A 21,253-nucleotide genomic window follows, 5' to 3' on the forward strand; every position below is an offset into this window, starting at 1 on the left:
GCGATTTACGATAAGCAGAATGTGATGTACCTTTGGTAAATTGCATGTTTGTTGGCCAATTGTTGGACGGTACTAAAGGTCAGGTGCTACACTAGGCACGCAGGCATTCTAGGCGATGATTTGATGACATGCTACACCGAACACTTGCGCAAAGCTTTCAAAGCATAGAAATCGCCACAGGCTTTATTACAAATAGCCTGGCATTTCTGCGTAACCACATTATCAATAAGTATTTTTATACTAAACATCTCTCGTAAATATGAACTAAAACGAAACGTTCTGAATGCGAAACTTTAAGCATACATGAATTTTATGTGAAAAATGAGTCCTCTCATAGATTTCATGTTTGTAAATTTTACATTCTACAAATGACGAGACGAGATTAAAATAAATGTGGCGCATTTTGTAAAATTTAAAAACTGGAGCAAACGACAACTCTCGCATCGCTGAAATAGTGTGGCTCACTATAATATCCATGCATATTTTGTGTAGCAGTTTTAGTAGCAATTTGCTGCAATTAAGTAACACACGAAGTTTCTCCCGTTACACGTCCCGGAGGACGTGTAGTTAGTAGTTCTGTGAGTAAAACATTCCGCGTTAATTAGTAAATAACTTGATTGTATCAAGCGTTTGACAACTAAACTAATGATTGCTTAGCTGTCGTCTGCAAAACTAATTACTATTAAATAATTAAACTTATACGGATTCACTAGTAGTAACTAGAGCTAACGTAAATAGAACATGCTCTTGAGTGTAAAATACTATATTACATTTCATTGAGCAATTATAGCACAGTTGAGACAAAGGAGAAATTTTAGTTTTACGATCTCTATCGAAGTCATTGTTCTATATTAACGAGTGTACCTAATTAGTTATTCCAACAAACGATTAGTTTATCAAAGCATTGTTGGTTAACGACTGCTTGTAAAAGTCCTATTATTTTGTACCAATTTAGAGACATAATATTCTCCCTCGGAAAACGTAATTACGCCTGACCCTTGATCTCCGTTAGCTAACCAAGTGAGTGCTTCTGGGGGCTTTTTGTGTAAATTTATAATTCTGTTGTTTATGAATACGAAATGAATATTGGAGTAAAGTGGAGTTACAAAAGAATAATATAGGTGCTAAGTAATAGATTTTTTTTAATTTACATGCTATTTATTAGCCACATTGTCATTTGTCACACGTGCATTTAAGTATTGGTTTTGTTTACCTTGACAACAAATTGAAAACCTTCTATGGGTTACTTGAAGGGTACTTGAAATTATAAATTTTATCTGTTTACTAATTTACTTATCTAATAATAATTAAGGTATTCCTGTAATTGTCAAAGAATGCGTTTAAATGTACGTTCATTTAGGATTATACGGAAAGCCTTAGTCAAAGCACTTTTTAAATGCAACTCGTGATACAATGACTCGATCTATTTGTCAGTATTCAGTGAGCTTTTATTGGATTCTTCCTTGAATTGCACCGGGGTCACTGAGGTCGACCAGCAACGTCGATTATAAAGTTCTCGTATACCGCTTGCATTCGTTTTGTTCGTAGTTCAATATTAATTTTCTTGTTCACTCAACAAGCTCGATTGAAGTACAAGACATATAAAAAGGTCAGCGGCCGAAGGAATTACGTATTTTTAATGTAACTGCTTATCTAACAATTGTTTATTTCGATTGAGTAAATTGCATAATTCGTGACTCGGCAAAATATAGGTAAGAGAAGTTTCACGTGAGTTGTCGATTATATACAAACTGATTGGTGCTTCGGCTAGTAGAGAAAGTTATATTATATTAATATAATTTCAATCACGTTAAACTTGTGATACAGCCTACATACAATGTAACAAAGGCTTTCAAAATATTTTGCAATTTTACTATTTAGAAGTGTCCACTACAGATTCTGTTCCATTGTTTCCTGAACACAGAATTTGTTTTTTCACATTTTTTATTATTTTAATCAAAAACATCAGTTGGAGTACTAACCTACATTCGCTTGAATATTATCTGTGGATTGCGGATTTAATAATATCTATTTAATAAAAAATATACTCGTATTTATTTCGCATCTAGGTCATCTAGAGGTTTTAGCTTGAATTTTATGAATAAAGGGAGGCTATGAAAGGAGAATGCCCATTTTTGGTACTGGTTTTTCTCATGCATCAAGACAACAATATATTAAAAAAAATCTCGGCAATTTAGAGGCCTTCTTACCATCGGAAAATATATTTTGAACAGGGAATGTTTTGTAAAATCTAATAAGACATGTAATTGTTTAGATCCGTTATTATAGATTTAGTGTCCATTACCGTTTACATTTTTGGTACAGGTTTTTTCTCATGCATCAAGATAAAAATACTATTAAAAAAAATCTCGGCAATTTAGAGGCCTTCTTACTATCGGAAAATATATTTTGACCAGGGAATGTTTTGTAAAATCTAATAAGACATGTAACTGTTTAGATCCGTTACCATAGATTTAGTATCCATTACTGGTTACCACGGTAACCAAGCGGTAACTATTATGACATTTACTATGGTAAATAGCTAATATTGTTTTCATTGAATTACAAAAAAATCAATTAACATAAAATCACTCTGTAAGGTATTGTTTATACACTGTAGGTTGTTTTAACATATATAGTGAAGTAAAATAATATAAATATATATAAAAAAATATGATTATGACATAGCTTGTAAGATAGCTTGGAAGGTAACCAGTTATTTCTTATTTGTTTCTTTCTTCGAATATGTAGTGAAAAAATGATTCAAACAACAACAACAATATGTAAACTGAATAAAAACTCTATTGGCATTTTTTAAATATATATTTAGGTTTTCTTGAAATCCGTCCCGGAAGATTTCTAGTGCCTACCTACACATAGCCGATGAACACATAGACTTTGCCTGAAAGCATAAGCGCTACGCATAGATTAAATATTATGTTAAACGAAAAATAGCCTTCAGACGTTAAAATACTACCTAAATCACACATAAACCTAACTAAATCGAGTTCATTTAAGTTTTGAGGTTAATTCACATTTTTCTCAATATCTTGAAAACCCCTGTTTTTATCACAAAAAAATGTATTGGTAAAAATCTTTTGAATATCGAAGAACCCTCCAAAACCACTCTGGCATTGACGCAACACTATACTGTGGTCCATACTTTCATGGGCATTCTCCTTTCATTTAGAGAACATTTTAAGCGGCTAAATGGCTTTGTATTCTCAATTGTTCTAAAATACTAAATGAATATGAGTTCCTTTCATATTTTTTAGTAATAAATGTATATTTTTATATTACCTAAATATTTAAAATTAACTACTTACTACAGTACTTAGATTGTAATAGTAACTATGGTACACATAGGTACAAGTACCCTAAACGTTCTTGATACAAAGTCGTCCCGTTTCTGAAATTAGGACTGTGGTAAGAACATTACCAAAACAATACACTAGTACGGTGTAAATGTAAATTCCTGCTTGTGTTCTATACGTGTTCAACGTATGAATAAAGCATTATAGTCATTTGTGAGCTACTGTAGGCTGTAGGCCCACTGACATACTTTCTGCTCTGACAACGTCCCCACTATCACAGTTCCTATCTTTGCCTACTTACGCTTCTTTTATTTTTGGTCCTAACGTTTTATTAAGGAAATGCAGTGTGTGGGTTGTTGTAATACAAGCTTTATAATTTGGTCTTGCTGTCTGCCGTAATCTTACTACGATAAGGACATTTTGTTAAAATAATGATCATACATATTTTATGCTCGTCGACATAACGTTAATGATTTCACGATTTTCATTTGTTTCTTCTAACGCGTCTTCTATATTAATTCTTCATAATCCTTTATTTAATTATTCGTTACTGATTACGAATCATGCTCAAATTCTAAGATCTCGTTATCGCACTCCATCAAGGCCGTGATAATATATCGCTGTCATCTCAAATAGTGTTTATCAGCTTCCTTGATGACGGAGACAGTTTACATAATAAACGTCCTTGTCTATATTTCGCTATGCAGATATTTTTGATTGATCGAGTTTTAGATAAAGTTATGGAGAGTTTTTCGAGTTTAATAATAACGAGGGTTTTTAAATGTGTTGTGGAATTTTTATGATTTATTGTATTTTTAGTTGCTCTATAACTAAATTAATTAATTAATCTTTATGTAAATACCTACATTAAAAAGTCTGTAAATTGACCTGATTGTTTATAAACGGAATTTATATTACTACCCATATACACACATACAATATACATACCTATTACCTATATATTACAGTACTTATATCTATAAAATAATGTTTTAATAACATCCTTATTGTTTGTTAGTTGCTTTCATAAAATTGCAAATATAGCAGAAAATTGCTACGACTTGACAAAAGAAAACCCTTTGGATTTATAAGACTTTTGCTTTGATATCGGAAGTTTTCTGCCAGCAGCTTTTCATTTACAATATCTCTCCTGTTTCTTTGCTATGTCTCAGTCACTGACGTTTTAAATATCCAAGATAAATCGGGTCTAGTCTTTAGCTAAAATGAAAAGTATTTACGTATAAATATAATATAAGGTTTTTGAAATAATAGGTATTGAAATTATTTTTTATTTTATGACCAAAAAAAGTATGCCGATATGAGATAAATTGAACAATTAAATTAATTGGTCATAAAAAGTTAATTAAAAAATGTAAATAATTAATTAATTCTACTTTGAATTTTTATTTCAGTATTCGATAAGGAACTCATTTCATTATTTAATAATTAAGATTTTAAAATATTTATTTACTTTATATAGGTACTAACAATAAAAATGTACAAAAGTTACACATAATAGGTACGAGCGTATTGTATTTCATACAAGGCCAATATCTGCATATTATAATATAACGTCCAGGTTCTAGCCCCTACTCATCTCAGAGAGCAAATTCCTGAATAGTTTTACCGTCTTTTTATTTCACGAGAAATTCCAGCAATTCACGACAAAGGATGTTTATTCATCAACATGGAGCGCAGAACAAATATGGAATAAAAGTTGTACGGACTAGAAATAAAACTTTCATTAACATCTCGTCCCGTCAGCATTTTCTGCTCAATAGTATTTTCTAGTGTTTAATTTTACGCTTATAAATATTATGCATTTAGAAATTAAAGACTTTTTAACGGATTTTAAACGCGATTTATTTATTATTTTCCGACGTTTCGAACACTTTATAGCAAGCGTGGTCACGGGGAGACAGTCTCCTAAGTCTAGTCTCTAAGTCTAGCCTAGTCATTTCTAAATTTTCTGCTCAAATTAATCTTTTATCATGCGCCGCTAAAACCTTATTAAGTTATAAGCTAATTTACTTATAACGTAGTTAATTAACTTTTATGTTCTATAAATATTTTAAAAACATTACCCATATTAGCTTGAGTAATACCGCTAAGGTTAGGTACTAGCGTAAGTCTATCGACGACTAATTGACTGAGTATCGATTTTCATGATCCTTCTTCCTCGTGTAACTAGTAATCTGTAATGCATTTGGCATAGAGGCGATTTGTGAGACACCATTGAAGTCGACGACGTCAATGTCGACGTGAAATCGTCAGATAAACGTATTCTGTACCGTTAGCTGGTGGTCAGTGGGCCACTTTTTACCTTTTATTGGGCACATCACTATCCAATAGGCGTTTTGCATGCACGGCGAGGAACCGACAAATTCCATGTAACTCAATTGAGTTTATGTGAGTCGGGAATGTATTGTTATTACAAACATTATTTTCACACGTATTTGTTCGAGGTATGCCGACGATACTTTCGTTTATTCGATTCTTTATGAAAGAATTAACGTCTATATTCTTTGTAATGTTAGAAGAAATTTAATTCTGGGTATCTTAACGGCAGTTAGTCGAAATCGTATTACCCTGACCCTCCGTATATTCACATTGACCTTATGGTCTTTCAACAATAATTGATTCTCACGTTCATTCATGGTATTTGTTGTTTGTACACGATCTTTATTTATCTAATCCAAGCTACAATATTGCTACAATACCATTGTTATCTGATTGAAAGTATATTTTCGAAACGAGATATAACTATACGGCTTTTGTAAAAATATCAACCTTAAAATTGTGCTTAAAACTGACTCGAATATTGGTGAAATGCTACCGTTACAAAAATGATTAACAGCATCATTAAAACAATAAGAATATATGACCAATCATTTTACTTATACAGTAGTACATTACCTATAATTTTCAACAACCTGTTTATAAGTGCATAATATTATACTGTCCAATTTTAATGATAGATAACATATGTATATAAAACCCTTCTCCTTGTTTATCAACGGAACCTATATTGACGTATTGGATGCAAAGAAAGAAGCTTAAAAGCCAGCAGCACAATAAAACTGGCGCAAAGGCCATAAAAGAAGTATAAAAACTCGGGTTTCAAATGTTTCGGCAACAGCGTATTTTTGATGAGATTACCAAGCCCTGTAACAGTTGTATGGAGGATGTTCCACGATCAGTGAAGCGTGGGATATCGACGCGTGGCCATGGCGGCTCATTCAATTTAACGCCCCCGCGCCTCCGCCGCTGAATCCGCAATTAATATTATATATTAGCTCGATGAGGACACATTGTTCCGGTATTTCATTTATGTGGTTACACGTGCACGTTTATATACAGTTCAGTTTTAATCTGAATTATAGTTAACGAAAGAATACGGTCACACTTACGCAGACAGCAGATCATATCAGAGCTCATTATACAATTTCTTTATATTGCAATAGCCATAGTTTACTCAATCATGTAGCTTATTTGGACCATGTTTTTCTGAATAATAAAATAACGGTGTTGTAAATTGCCTTATCCAAAGAACTTTTACGTCTTCAAAGAACTTGCAATTGATTATATGCTACTAGACGCTAGAACCAGAAGCTATGTACGGTTAACATAGTTTAATAGTATTCAAATTTATATTACGTGGTCGTAAAGATATATTCAGATTTATTACGTGAAACATATTTTGTTTTTATATAGCAGTTTGTTGCAGACTCGTACTACTACACTTTATATGCACTCATGAATTTTCATTACTCAATACTTACTATGTTGTTAAATATTCATTAAATGGATCCGACTTCAAGATTACAGCATACATGCTTTACGGCGTTGGCTTCGAAAGCGATTCCATGCTTTCGCTTGCGAGTGACGTTGCATAACTATAATTGTATAGTTTTACTGGAGCACTTCCTCATTAAGCGAACGGACGCGCTTTTGTCATTCGTCTGTACCTCGACGATTCATGTTTAATATTGATATAGGTAGTCGCTAAATACTCAGTACTACTCAGTATTATTCTACGCGAAATACATTTAAAAGAACAGCTATAAAACGTTAAAGTAAACGCTTTCTAATCATAGACAATTATGATTACATTGGTGCATGCATTGATCTGAATTCGTGATTCAGTTTTTACTTTTTAACTACATAGTAAATTAGTAACATTTTAATGTCTATTTGCTCGTCACGTGCTAATAAATGTTTATATGCTACACTGTTTACAAAATGTATTTTTATAGTAATGTCTGTAAAAGTATAAATCATATTTGTGTTTCATAAGTGACAAATCCGATAATGATTCAGTCCACACTCCTATCGCTGCATTCAATTTCAAAGGAAAATTCCAAACTTTTACCTCACACGTTTCCACTCAAATTAGATTTCTTGGAATTCTTGTAGCTAGTAGCTTATTACCTCTGAGGGTAATGTGTCGCTGTCGCTAGAGACCTGTCATTACACTTTCTAGCTTCAAAAGGTAAGAGCTCCTCCTATGACAGCTTTCATAAGACTTTTACGCACTACCCAAAGCGGGTATGATGCAAAATCACATTGTATGAACTAACGAGTAATTCTTTCTTTATACACATTATTCATATTATATACTTAATACTTATCGTATAACAGAATGAATGGTCATCATTCATTGTGATTATAATGACCACTTAGAATATTCACGTACGAAAAATATTAACGTATAAACCGTGACATATTCTTATGTTTTCCATTACTTAGCGTAAATGTGTAAATAAATTTATCATTTAGATCGGTCCAAATGTGACCAAATTTATGGCGTAGGTTTACGTAGGCTTGCTACTAAAATGTAAATTAGGTTTTTCCGCGAAAATATTCAAATTATCTGAGCAATGCTTTTAAATCTGTCTTGCCAGGACTTACTTTATACATATAAATATCAACTCGCAACTTTGATTTTTATAGACTAACTAAAAAGCAAAATTGCAAGGCAAGTAGGTACTTCTTACGAATTCTGTATTGTGTTTTAATTCCTTTAGGTTATCAGCTTGGTCATTACGAGACTGTTGGGGCTTTGGACCGAACTTCTGAGAAATTTCGAGTGAGTGTGGTTAATTTATCGGGTTTCCTTAAGTTTGTTAAATAATCCATCGAGCTTTTGTTCAAGCTTTATAAGCTTTCTTGTACGAAAATAAGGTCGTACTTATAGAAGCCACGAGGTAAGACGTTTATTGTTGTACTCGTAAGTCGTTGGACCATCTAGGCCAGGAGTACCATCGCTAATGGGTTCAATGACCGATCCCCCTTCCAATACTGAGACCCTGTACTACTACATTTCTCTATTTGCACATAGCAGACGTTTAAGTGGAACCGTTTGATGGATCATCGCTTGTCTTGCAAGTTTTTGTGAACTAGAAAATCCGTGCAATGTTAGAAAGCGAGTCTTTCTATTACATTTTCTTATCCATCCCGTAGCTTTTTAGTACATTGGTATGAAGTTTGCTTTTAGAGATTTTTGAGATTTATTAAAGTCATCGGACTTTGAGTGTTCATATTAAAATTTATAGTGTGAATATTTCATTTTATACGCAATTGGAATAATGTAGAGTTGAAAATAAATGCAATAAGTATCAAAAACGGGATGAGTTTTGATCCATATTCATTAGGTACATTTTAATCAAAACTTATGTATACTCCACAGCCCTTTTATTATAATCTGTCTCAACAGCAGTATCTATAAAATATATAGGTACTATGTATGTCATGTCTTTTCATTACGGCTGAAAGAGCGACGGTTTTAATCTGAATTAAGCTTGCCAATTTACTCAATTATGTATCATAGAGCCAATTTGTTATGAATTGCGGTATTTACTATTCATAACATTGATCTTTACAAAAAAAATGTAAGATAAAAATATTATTAAATAAATTTATTACTTATTAGATTTCGGAACGTGTCTAATCAAATGCGGCATTCATGGATTTTATCTTTGATAAAAGCTTATGTTGTATTATTTATTTATTTATAAATACTTTATTGCTCTTAGAATTATTACAATAATACTTAACTAAGAATACATTAAAAAATTGGCGCTCTTATATAGCGATTTCTTCCAGATAACCGGACGTACGGAGAGAAATTTAATCTCAGGAAAGGTGAAGGGTAGAGCATAAATATATACTTAAAAAAGGAATAGTTTGGAAAATCCAAAAGTGCACGCCTCATAATCTCATCCTTTACAATAAAATTGATTATTTATAAAGAGTACACTATAAATATAAAAAAAAATAAAACAGTTGGAAAAGTAAAGAAAGCGGTACCGTAATAATTGAGCTATTTTTCTTGTGGCCCCACCTAGATGTGAAACTGCGCAGGTTTAAGGGACTGACTACCAACTTATTTTTTTAAACCTTGGCTTATAGTATAAAGAATCGAGTTTATAATGGTGAATTTTGAGTACACTAAAAATATAAAAAATAAAAAAAAAAATTAAAAAAAATATAATTATGGAGAACAGTCGATATTTTTTTTGTTTATTTAATAACAATTAAACCACATCGAATCAGACCCTGAAAAATGAAAGGGTTCTATTCCTGAGCATACTCAAGCGTAAGAGAAAAAAAAAAGACTCGATTAGTAAAGTATTTCGGTCGCTATCGTGTTAACAAGAAAATCCTCCGCACATACAGACACACGGACGTCCAAGACAGAACTTTTTTAAACTGTTTTTTAACTAGTTTAAATAACAAAAATGATATCAAAAATATCATGAATGTTAAAAATAGTGTTTTTTCTTAATATGTGTGTGTATGTATTATCTTACAAGTGCAATGTATGATACATAAAGACATTTTAAGTTTGAAAAATCAGATGTTTTGCGCGAAGTGACAGTAGTACCCACCTCAACGCTTCGCTTAAGAGGCGTGCAATAAAAAAACAAATAAATATAAGACTAAACAAATTACCTGCGTAAAGATATAGTGTATCTCTTATATGGATGTATCTTAATGTTGTATTATTACATTATTAAGAGTAAGTAATTAGTAATTACTATAAAGAGACTGTTTAACTGCTGTAATAATATTATGCAAGGAACCCATGGTGTAATGTCCTTTACTTTCACGATTGACCTATCACGATTTGGTCAAGATAACTGTATCTTTAGCAACTTGGCTTCTGCCTGTCTGCCATTTTCCTAAATTATATTTCCTAGATAATAAATACATGTTCTAAATCCAGATACATACTGTATATTTTTATTAATGATGGTCATTAGGCATAAAAATCGATAAATAGTTAACATAAAAGCCAATATAAAGTTAATTAGTTTTGTAAAATGTTTTTTACTACCACTCGATGTGTTTGTAATAGAGTTTCCGATTGGATTTCCGCTTAACTTCGAAGTTACAAACACATTTATATTATGAGACCAAATAAATTATTTTATACTTACCTAAAATTGAAATATAGTTTTCATATTATAATACTACATAATCATGATTCATGAGATACTTTACAGAAGTTTTTAATTTGGGTCAAATTGGAAAAAAATATTCGAAAAAACTGCTTCCCGACGAGAAATGGTTTCTTTGTTTTATTTCACTTCGATGTAAAAATATTGAATCTAAAAAAATATTGTAGGTACTTACGTTTTATTATTTATAAAATTGTTATGTTTACACATCCTTTAGTTAACCTTGCGGTTTTTAGTTCATGAACACATATCACACGATTTAACTATTTCATTATAAATATTGCAATTTGGTATAAATCTATTAGGCTTATAGATTTTTATTTACAACATACACGCCATGTCTTATGTTCTTGATGCATTTTCTTTTAGTATCAAATTTTGCCATGTATAACCCTGTTCAAATATTTTTTCTTTTTCAAATATCACTTACAAAAAAAGTAGCCATCGTTCCGTGACGCGTCTCCACAATTTCCGGCGACATCAATGATGAGTAACTTGAGACTCCTTGCGGTTGTCTCTTATCACATAATGTTCCGTTGAGTATTTACCCTTATACCACAGTTTATACTCAGGTTGCTTAGAAAAATGTCCATGTATTGTAACGTAACTATATTTCATTGAGTATAGTTGGTAACAATTAAACTGTATCTATTGTTGGGTATACGTATTTGTTAACGAGCGCAGCAGCTAGAGAGCTCAAACTTTGATTCCGTTGTGATACTTCAAACTTTAGTATTTCATGTTGATAATCCCACAGGAAAAGTCTGGATTACTATCTGCTGTTTCTGAAGCATGTTCTGGATACGAAATACCGTCATAAGTGGAGCAGATTAAATTCGTGGAAATTCGCGTCTGAAAATGTTTGCGCTGCACGGCCGTGTTCATAAATTTCTCCAAAGCAAAGTTAAGAAATAACGCTATATTTGAAGCGTTATAATGTAAAATTCATGTTGAATTTCGAGTTGTTTCTTTCAAGATAAGTTTGAACTTTTATGTCTGGATATTCAATTTGAATAAAAGACGAAGATTCTATCTTCAAAAGCTCTAGCTACAGTTTTAATTTAACTTCAGCTAAAGTACTTAATTAGTAAAGTAGAGTACCGAGCCACTGAAAATGATAAAACAATTTTATAAATTCATAATTTTTCATTTAAAAATTACCTTAAACGAGATAATTTTCCAGGTTAATACCCGAGATACCCACATACATAATTTTAATTTCAGAGCTAGATACATAAGTAGACGAAAGATATGCGCGGCGGTGATGATAAAATGTACAAATATTAATATAAATGATAATACGAAATAAATGGTAGAATAAATAAATAATACCTACGTCGAATTCACAGTCCCTTGGTGTCATCTTGCAATATCGTCTTTCAATTACGTCCTGTCCGCTAGCTAGCAATTTAATATACTAATAGAATAGCTGTTAGTACTCCAATAATAATATCTAATTGGATATTATAGCTTGGCATAAAATATTTTAAAAATTGATTATCTCCATCTTTTAAAAAATATTCCTATTCTTAGAAGTTAATTTTCCGAGGCATAATCTTGAAGTGGTTATTATATTTACTGGATTTATCTTAATATAATTATGAGGCTATAATAAACTTGCCCTTTATAAGACAAAGCCGTGAAGCTAAACTGTAAATACCTTTTTTAATTTTAAACATAGGATAAGTGTGGGCTTATGAAATATACGAGTATTAGGTATTTCTGATATTAGTAGTTTCGTGTAGTAGATAGGTATTTGTAAATAATTTATTTAACGATAATTTTCAAAATTTATGATTTCAAAATTCTTAAGGATTCTTTCATTTCACAATAGTAGAATATTACCTACTTTCCATAAGAACCAACTGAATATTACCTAGTAATTACTATAAATTAATAGTATTCTATACACAAATCTCAAATTTCCAGACAACGTAGCCGTTCGTACGACTCCGACGACGAAGAGAGGGGAGCATGCGAGTGGTGCGAGTACGCCCTGGTGATCACACTAGCGACCATTCTGCTGATCGGGGTGTCCGCGCTGACCGTCTTCTGGATGGTCTACTACCGCGAGGGCTATGGCTGGGCCGACGACATACCGGAGAAACAATTCAACCTGCACCCGACGCTGTCGATCGCTGGCTTCATCACTTTCTGCGGATTCTGTAAGTTCTTAGTTTATTCTGTGGTTTAAGTTTAAGCTTTTAAACGATACTAATTTAACAGTTGAATCTTTGATATACATAGTACTAAGTAGAAGTTTTTAAATTGTAATGTGTTTTAAATTGTAATTTTTAAATTGTATTGATATATGCGATAGATGCTTTACACGTAAACTTTTTAGCTAAAAAGCTTAAGCCTAAATTAAAGTACCTAATTTGTCTGATCTGTATAAGCAAACACTCGGCATATCATGTTAAATTAGATACTTATTCAAAAGCTACTGGTTAGATTAAATTTCATAAGTTGTAAGCTCTTTAGGTATTACCTACGCCAGAATAGAAATAAAAGTTTACTAGTTTATACTCATGAACCAAAACTCTCGATCCATCGGTCTATCTATATTGTGAAATCTTTATTTTCTAGCGGTATTGCTGTTCCGCATCTGCCGGTGCTTCAGGAGGATCTATGTGAAGCTGCTTCACGCGATATTCCACGCTCTAGCGTTCCCTTGCATTGTGATTAGCTTTCTGGCAGTCCTCGACTTCCACAATAAGAAAGGCATCAACAATTTCTACTCGCTGCATAGCTGGATCGGATTTGTTGCTATGGGATTGTTTGGATTACAGGTAAAGTTGTATTTCTTCATCTTGTGTTCTTTTATTTTTGTTTTTGATCATTTGCTTGTTTTCTTCAAAAAGGAATTGTTAATAGATAATAATCGCTCCTGTTACATTACAAACGGAACGGCTATGATAAAGTAAAGAGATATTTAGAAAATAATAGCCAAGAGAAAATAACTATTATAGCCTATTCATTATTTTCTATTTCATCTCTCCTAACTATAACTGATGTTTAAGATGCATAAGACTACAGCCTATTCAAGATTTAAGTAGCAAAATCAAATTACAAAGCTAACTGGCAGAAAAAAAATATTGAAATTAGAGTACCAAATCAGTCTATTCCTATCAATTCCAGTACGCAGCAGGATTCTTCCTCCTGCCTTTCTTTACTCAACCAAAAGACTTGGGCTGGTTGCAGAGCTTGACCGACCATCAGTGCGTACCGTCAGTCCTGACGATAACAATCGTGTAAGACTATGCCACTAATACGCATGACAATACGCGTGCGTATGGTCGGTCTAGCTATGAACGGTTTGATGAATTTCCATACATATGACAAGCGCAACTGACGTACGCACTGATGGTCGGTCAAGCTCTGCAACCAGCCTTACGACACGTCCGTCAGAATCTAATTTTTTATCTATACCAATTCCAGTACGCAGTAGGATTCTTCAGTTTCCTCCTGCTGCTGATATGTAGCAAGGGCACGGCGTCGTTCCGCGCGTCGCTGGTGCCCGTGCACGCTGCGTTCGGCGTGCTCACCTTCGTGCTCGGCGTTTGCGCGTGTCTCACCGGTCTTACTGAGAAGGCTCTTTTCACTCTTGGGTACGTAAACGTTACATTCAGACCATTCACTGTTACACTACATCACATATACGTCATTTACTACAGGGCTAACATTAAGTGTGAAAAATCACGTTTGTTAACTGTTTTAACAAATAATGGGTTCTTTAAATTGAATTTGCTTAAAATAAAGACATGTTTTGGTTAAGGGGTAGCACTGATGTGAACATATGCATGAAGGAAAAAATATTATATTTATTGGATGATATATTAAGTATCATGAAACATACCATCACCATTTTAATCACCAAAACAAATTGCAATCAATTCACACTTTGTATGATTTTCTTCAGTAACTCTACAATCCTGGGAGAGTTCAGGTAATTAATGATTTTAGAACGAATGTCAACTTACAGAGCATGATCGTAGTTTAATGGGGTTACACCTGCAGCATGATTATCATTCTTGTTTAGTTGTCTTGTGTCGTTAGCCTCAAAAATATAGCTCTATTTCTATACGCTTGCTTGTCATATTATGTTATTTCTATTAAATATTTCATATAAATTGTGGCGTGAATAGACCTATATGTTTGGGCGCATTGTCGTGGCGTGTGCTTGTATGTTCGTTCATTCACAGCGCGGAGCGGTACAGTGGATTGCCGGATGAAGCGGTGGTTATCAACGTCATTGGCGTCACGATCGTCGCCATTACCGCTGTACTTATGTACATCCTCTCGAGGGACAAGTTCCGACCACAGTCCCGCGATCGGAGAGTCTCCGTCGATCTTTGATTCATTTGTCATATATACTCTAGCATATAACCATTCAAGTGATTTTCTTGTTTCGCGAGTTTTTTTGAAGAGTTTACAGCGACTGAAATGTTGTTCGTTATTTTATTTACGTAGAGTAATCACGTGTATACTGGCACGCTCTATATTTATGATTTCAGTGTAAATAGAATGATGAATTAATTGCTTTAAAATTTCGCTGTAAAGTCTTCAACTTCAATGTGGTACACTTTCTCAAATTTCATTCTGTAAACACAAAATGCATATTAGATTCTCTTTCATTTAGTCTATCATGTAAAATGTGTATGTAGTACCTAAATACGTACAAATAAGGAGGCTTATGTTAGATTAAATGTTATTTGTAACTTAGAAATTGGTCTGTATCAGATCAGTGTTAAGTTAGAATTGAATTTACGATAGTATTCATTTATATTTTAATTCTCATTGTTTATTTATGGTAATAAAAATATATAATTCAAACAGTGTTTTTACTTTGTTTGCTCCATGTATATTGCTTTTTGTTACATGTCATGTGCTAATTATTCGCTTTTGTTTGCATGTGCCTGAATCATTTTTTATGTTGCTTTCATCATTTTCTTATATCTATAATATTTAAGGAATATTCTAGCTACTAGTGGGTTTTTAAAGTACATAATATCCCAAATATTGCAAATGCATTTTAAAATTTTTGGAGCTGTGTACCTAATTCTGATAAGTTAAACTAATTATTTAATTTTTCAGTATCTTGTAAGGCTTTGGTTATTTTTCACGCAATTAACATTAAGTGGGATTGCATCTGACTACCTATTAAATAAATATTATTTTAGAAATTGATTTAATGAAATTTTTGATAACGTTTAACTTTTTTTTAAGTCCTAATAAGCCACATATTAAATATCCCTTTTGAAGTCAAGCGTTCTGGCAGTTTTTATTTTGTATATTTGCGCATTAGTTCTCATCCCTCCTATTATAATACAATTTCATAATATTCTATCGATCCAGTAAGTAACTAAACTTTATGGATGGACAGAAAATTAGAGCTAGCGCGCAAGAGCAACTTTTGTCCCCTCAACTATTTTGTCTCTCCCATCAACTCTATGGGCTAGTAAGAAAGTGCGCGCATGTAGCGACGCAACTTCCTATAGTTGATGGGAGAGACAAAATAGTTGAGGGGACAAAAGTTGCTCTTGCGCGCTAGCTCTTTGAATTTTGGGGGTAGCTGTCAAAACGAATCAAAAGGGACATTTCTCAAACGTTACGTTAAACGTTAGTCACTTCCAATCCCGCTCACTAACCATGGGGCATGCGGTGTGCAGGAGCGAGACGTACTCCACGCTGCCGCCAGAGGGCATTGTTATCAACGCAATCGGCATTTCCGTGGTCGCAGTCGCCATACTTGTGCTGTACACCGTGCGCGGCACCGGCGGCTACCGCCTGCGCAAAGTCGCGCAACATCCCAGCTAAATACTACGACTATCCGAACCGACTTCTCGTATAACTGTATTATAATTTAACTGTATTCCAATAAGTTTATCTTTCAGTATTTACTATTTAGTATTTACCACTTGTGTTCCGTTTTCTGGATTGATGCTTGTTCATGGTCAATAAATTGTTAGCGTTCGTGAATTATGAATGAGTTATGACTATTCAATATTGTTATAGAGGAATTATGTAAATATTTGTTTGGTCGCTTCTGATTAATGAAGATACGAAATACATAATCGATGGTGAATATTCAATTATTAGGAAAATATAATTTTAAATTATTAAGCTCAATTTGTTGACTTTAGGTTAAACAAATTTTATCTCAATGAAATTATCTTGCGGTTGTGCGTTGTTCTATTTAAAAGATTATATACCTTTATCATTGTGTATTAATTCCGATATTATTTTATTATGGACTTTTTAATTATTGTATAAAGCATGTTTTAAAGGCTCGTTATCGTTGGCAAAACTATCGACGAGGTAATATATCTTGTGGAGCGCTACCTATATTAAGTTCCGTATTCATTTAGGTCCCAATTAAAACTTCGATAACAATAATATAAGTATAAAATTGTTTAAGTAGGTGTAGGTATTTGCTGGCCGAATAGGATTAAGGGGCGGAGTCCACCAAAACGCAAACAGATCTCTGGAGTGAACAAAATATATAGGAAACTACAATTATTTCTTTCCCGAGCAATTTAACATTAAACAAGCAATTTAGTGGCCATATATTATTTAGGTACAGAGCTCAGTACCGTTATATTTTATAGGTGTAACGAATAAGACGCATAGAAGTAATATAATTTGTATATAATTTTACCCTAATGGATGTAATGTGCGAGTGTTTGATAGATGTAGTTTGTGACGGATTTTTAGCGTAAATATTTATTGATCGATAATGAGTAGTGCGACATTACAATATAACTAGTACCGTATACATATTGCGACTAACCATATAAAATCTATGCGAATATTTCTGACAATTTTTAAAGTTTTTAACGTATTGCATGATTTCATAAAACTGCTATAAATTTAAAGTTTTATACGATATTTGGATGTAGTTCTACAATATTCTCTAAAAGTAAACGTATAAGTAAAGTGTTCAGGTTGCCAAATTCTATGTATCGTCTGGTAATACATATTTAATCATTAATTATAATATGTGTAGATGTTTAAATATAACTATAGGATAATGCTCAATGTATTTATACGCGGAGTAATCATTATTCGTTTGTGTAGACGATTGAGAGATTTTTCTATTATTTGGAACATTGTTTGTATTTAAATTTTTCTATATTGCATTCCATTTGTGAGTTGGACACTCAAATATACAATCCACACGAAGACTGTAATCTTAAGTAGAACGTGTATTATTGAATGTTATAAGTTTTGCTGAGATGCAGAATGTTTACAATTTTTAAAATATTTACAAACGAATATTTGGATCCCTTTGCAACATCGGGGCCAACTTTTGAGACATTTAGACATACCTATTTTGGTTGTTATTCCAATTTATCTAGTTGTCTTTGCAATAAAACCAAACATGAAAGTACCTGCTTGTTACGTTGATATAAATATACAATATAAATAGTTTCAATAAATATTAGCTAATTATAATAGACTCTTATGTAAAACCAACAGATAAATAATAAATTCTTAAACGTTGTTTGAAATTTCCACAACTTGGATATAATTTCGTAACATTTGTTATGTTGATTACAGTTGTATTGGTTATTATGAATTTTATCACTGTTTTACAATTTTTAAATATTTATATGCATTCTTAATGGTACATTAAAATACATATTGTATGAATTGTTGTTGTTTCATTTGAATTCCTGATTTACCCAAAATATATCTACTTTTTAGTTTTTACTTAACCAAAAACATTTCATAATATCATTAAAATGTACGAGAATACACGAAGGTAAATTACGATAAAAAATCGCTAAACTCAATTAAAGGAAATAATGAGACAAGTCATTTCATAGGTAATATTATTTATTTGAATCGACACAGTAAACATAAAGCGATATGGAACAATTATTCAAGCTCACTGCAAATTAGGCATTTCACATTGGCATTTATATAATTGTTATCATACAGACCATGATAATAATGCTTATTATTACATAATATATCTCTCTCTTTCTACACGAAATAAGTCCGAGCCTCGACCATAAGTTTTCTTATAACACTTTTTAAATAACTTGAGTAGTTTTGTCATAGTTAAAGCGATGCCGAGCGAAGCGGCCATGTGAAAAACTAAAATAGTTTTTTAAATAAAATTGACAATAAACTTTTTTCAAAAGTACTACTTACTCATCTTTTATATCAAGTCTATAGTATGTATAGAGGTATCCATACATACAATAAGATTAAAAATATTGTATTATTAGTAACTAGCTGTGCTTCGCGGTTTTACCCACATTGCTCCGCTTCTAGTGGTCTTTGCGTGATGATTGTGCGCTAATAGCTGACGAGATTAGCGCGTTCAAACAAACAAACTCTTCAGCTTTCTAATATTCGTATAGATGTGACAAAATTTTATGATAACAATCATTGAAAGTAAACGTCATGGTCACACCGTCTCATTTACTTCCAATGCTTCTTTCAATCCCTCAATCATATCTAATCGACATTATAAATAGCCAATGTGAGAATCTATATATCCATACACTTATTTGAAAACTGTTTCTAAATATAGAGAAAAAATACGATCATTGTAACTACACGCATCACAGTACAAATTACCACAGATAATTAAATGCATCAATATGACAATATCCACAGATACACATCTAATATTTACACTAGCAAGAATTAGAGATAATAAAATTTGGCACGACGATAGTCGTTAATATTAAACAGTATTAAAATATGTGTTACGTTCGTTGAGAGTTGATAATATGACGAAGAATTTTGTAATAAATCTGTCGCTAATTTGAAAATGAATTAGATTTATATATTTTTTGCAACTCTCGTCAAATAAGCTTTTATTGTAAATATTTTTTCAATATCATCAAGAGATTTCGAATTATTAAACTTTAATAAACGTAATCGATAAAGCTACAATAAAATATTTATTGAGGAAAAATGCACCTTATTTTACACGTATCTAAGTCTTTATATTACTTATTTAAGATTTTTTCCATTTTAATATTAATAACGTTTCTACTGGGACTAGATTCTGATATTTGTTTTAGGAGAAAATATTTGCTACAACAATGTTTAATAAATAGGTTATTTCAATTATCTTATAGTTTATTTGTAGATGTAAATATGATGTCTATGTTTTATAATCTCAATCGAAAATACTTTTTTTAACCCTGATGATTGGTCGGTGGAAAGTAAGCAAATGTTACATTTAATATAATTGAGTAAATTTCACCATTTTATTATCTACGTTATAACTTTTTAATAAGAAAACTATGCATATTTTTATGATCATTAAAAATATAACGAAGACGTTATTATATATACGCATACATATAATTGTTACAGTTTTTCATCACATATTTAGTTCATATTTTTTAATTAACAAACAAGATAATTAATTGATTGTGCAATAAATGCTATTAATTTGAATAAAATACTTTACATTTGATTTTAAATAAAGCCATCTAGTCCTTGACCAAACAATGCTGTTAACCACGATAATATTTTGTTTATTTAAAAATTCAACCGATAAACATGATAATACATTTTTTATTTATTTTTATTTTGAATGTTGAATTTTAATAAACAAAATATTTTCAATATGCTCTTAACTGAATCTGGGGGCACGGTAGTGCCCCCGCCAAGACAAGCCATAATACTTTACAATGATTTAAACTTGAGTAACATTTTGAGTATTTATCAATAAATAATCAAATTAATATTAAAATTAAGTAGAAATACTTTTATCACTAAATAATAACGTATAAGATGCTGAGATTTCTCACACCATTCATATCAAATGAATATAATATAATACTAAATAATTAAGGCCATTTTTTAGTCAATGTTTAGAGTTACCGTTAAAATGTATGTTTAATTTTGGCCTTTTTCATAATAACAAATATTACATAAGCTATGTAAATAAAAAAAATGATCACCATGACTATATTATGTGTAGTTTAAATTTTAACAATCTTTGGTGCAATGATGGCACGACGCAAGGCGTCAAAGCCTCTTACGCTACATGCATTGAATAAATTAAGTAACAAAGTTTAATATTATAATAGATAAAATCTTACCTATATTTAAAATCACTGAGTGAATTTAAAACAAATATTTCGTACAACGAATTTATTACGTTATATTAGTATTTCTTCGTCGTCTTATTTTATTAACTGTCGGTACATAAGAAGCGACAACAAATAAATCCAAAAACGGTCTCGTTATGGAATTGAAAAATCTTATTTTTCTGAAGAAATAATATTTGTTACTATAAACTATTTAAAACAAGTGCAACAAAACACATAATATATATGCAAGTGTACCTAATACCTAAATAAATGCAATCATTTTGTGCAATTTGCAATCAATATTAAAATAGTCAAGTTAGCTGCTTTTTTATCACACGTGCAAATACGTTGTATTGGAAAAAGTCTATCCATAATAATATGAAAATTAATCATAATCTATATATTTAGT

The 21,253-nt window shown here is 31.8% G+C and overlaps 1 protein-coding gene across 8 annotated transcripts in view; it reads left to right on the plus strand.

The window, feature by feature from the left end:
- Positions 1-18,430, plus strand: part of LOC123691062 (plasma membrane ascorbate-dependent reductase CYBRD1-like) — a 39,382-nt gene extending 20,952 nt beyond the window's left edge. For 6 of the 8 annotated variants that reach the window (XM_045635271.1, XM_045635275.1, XM_045635273.1 and 3 more), the window contains 5 exons: positions 12,707-12,942; positions 13,364-13,566; positions 14,216-14,385; positions 14,697-14,723; positions 16,447-18,430. In XM_045635271.1, coding sequence (XP_045491227.1) covers positions 12,707-12,942; positions 13,364-13,566; positions 14,216-14,385; positions 14,697-14,723; positions 16,447-16,594 — 784 coding nt within the window. In that variant the 3' untranslated portion in view covers positions 16,595-18,430. Of the gene's footprint in view, positions 1-12,706; positions 12,943-13,363; positions 13,567-14,215; positions 14,386-14,696; positions 14,724-14,979; positions 15,611-16,446 lie in introns of those variants that run through there. The other 2 variants (XM_045635276.1, XM_045635274.1) reach the window with 2 other exon arrangements.
- Positions 18,431-21,253: the final 2,823 nt, after the last annotated feature.

This window comes from Colias croceus, chromosome 4 (genome assembly GCF_905220415.1).
Source record: "Colias croceus chromosome 4, ilColCroc2.1".
NCBI lineage: Eukaryota > Metazoa > Arthropoda > Insecta > Lepidoptera > Pieridae > Colias > Colias croceus.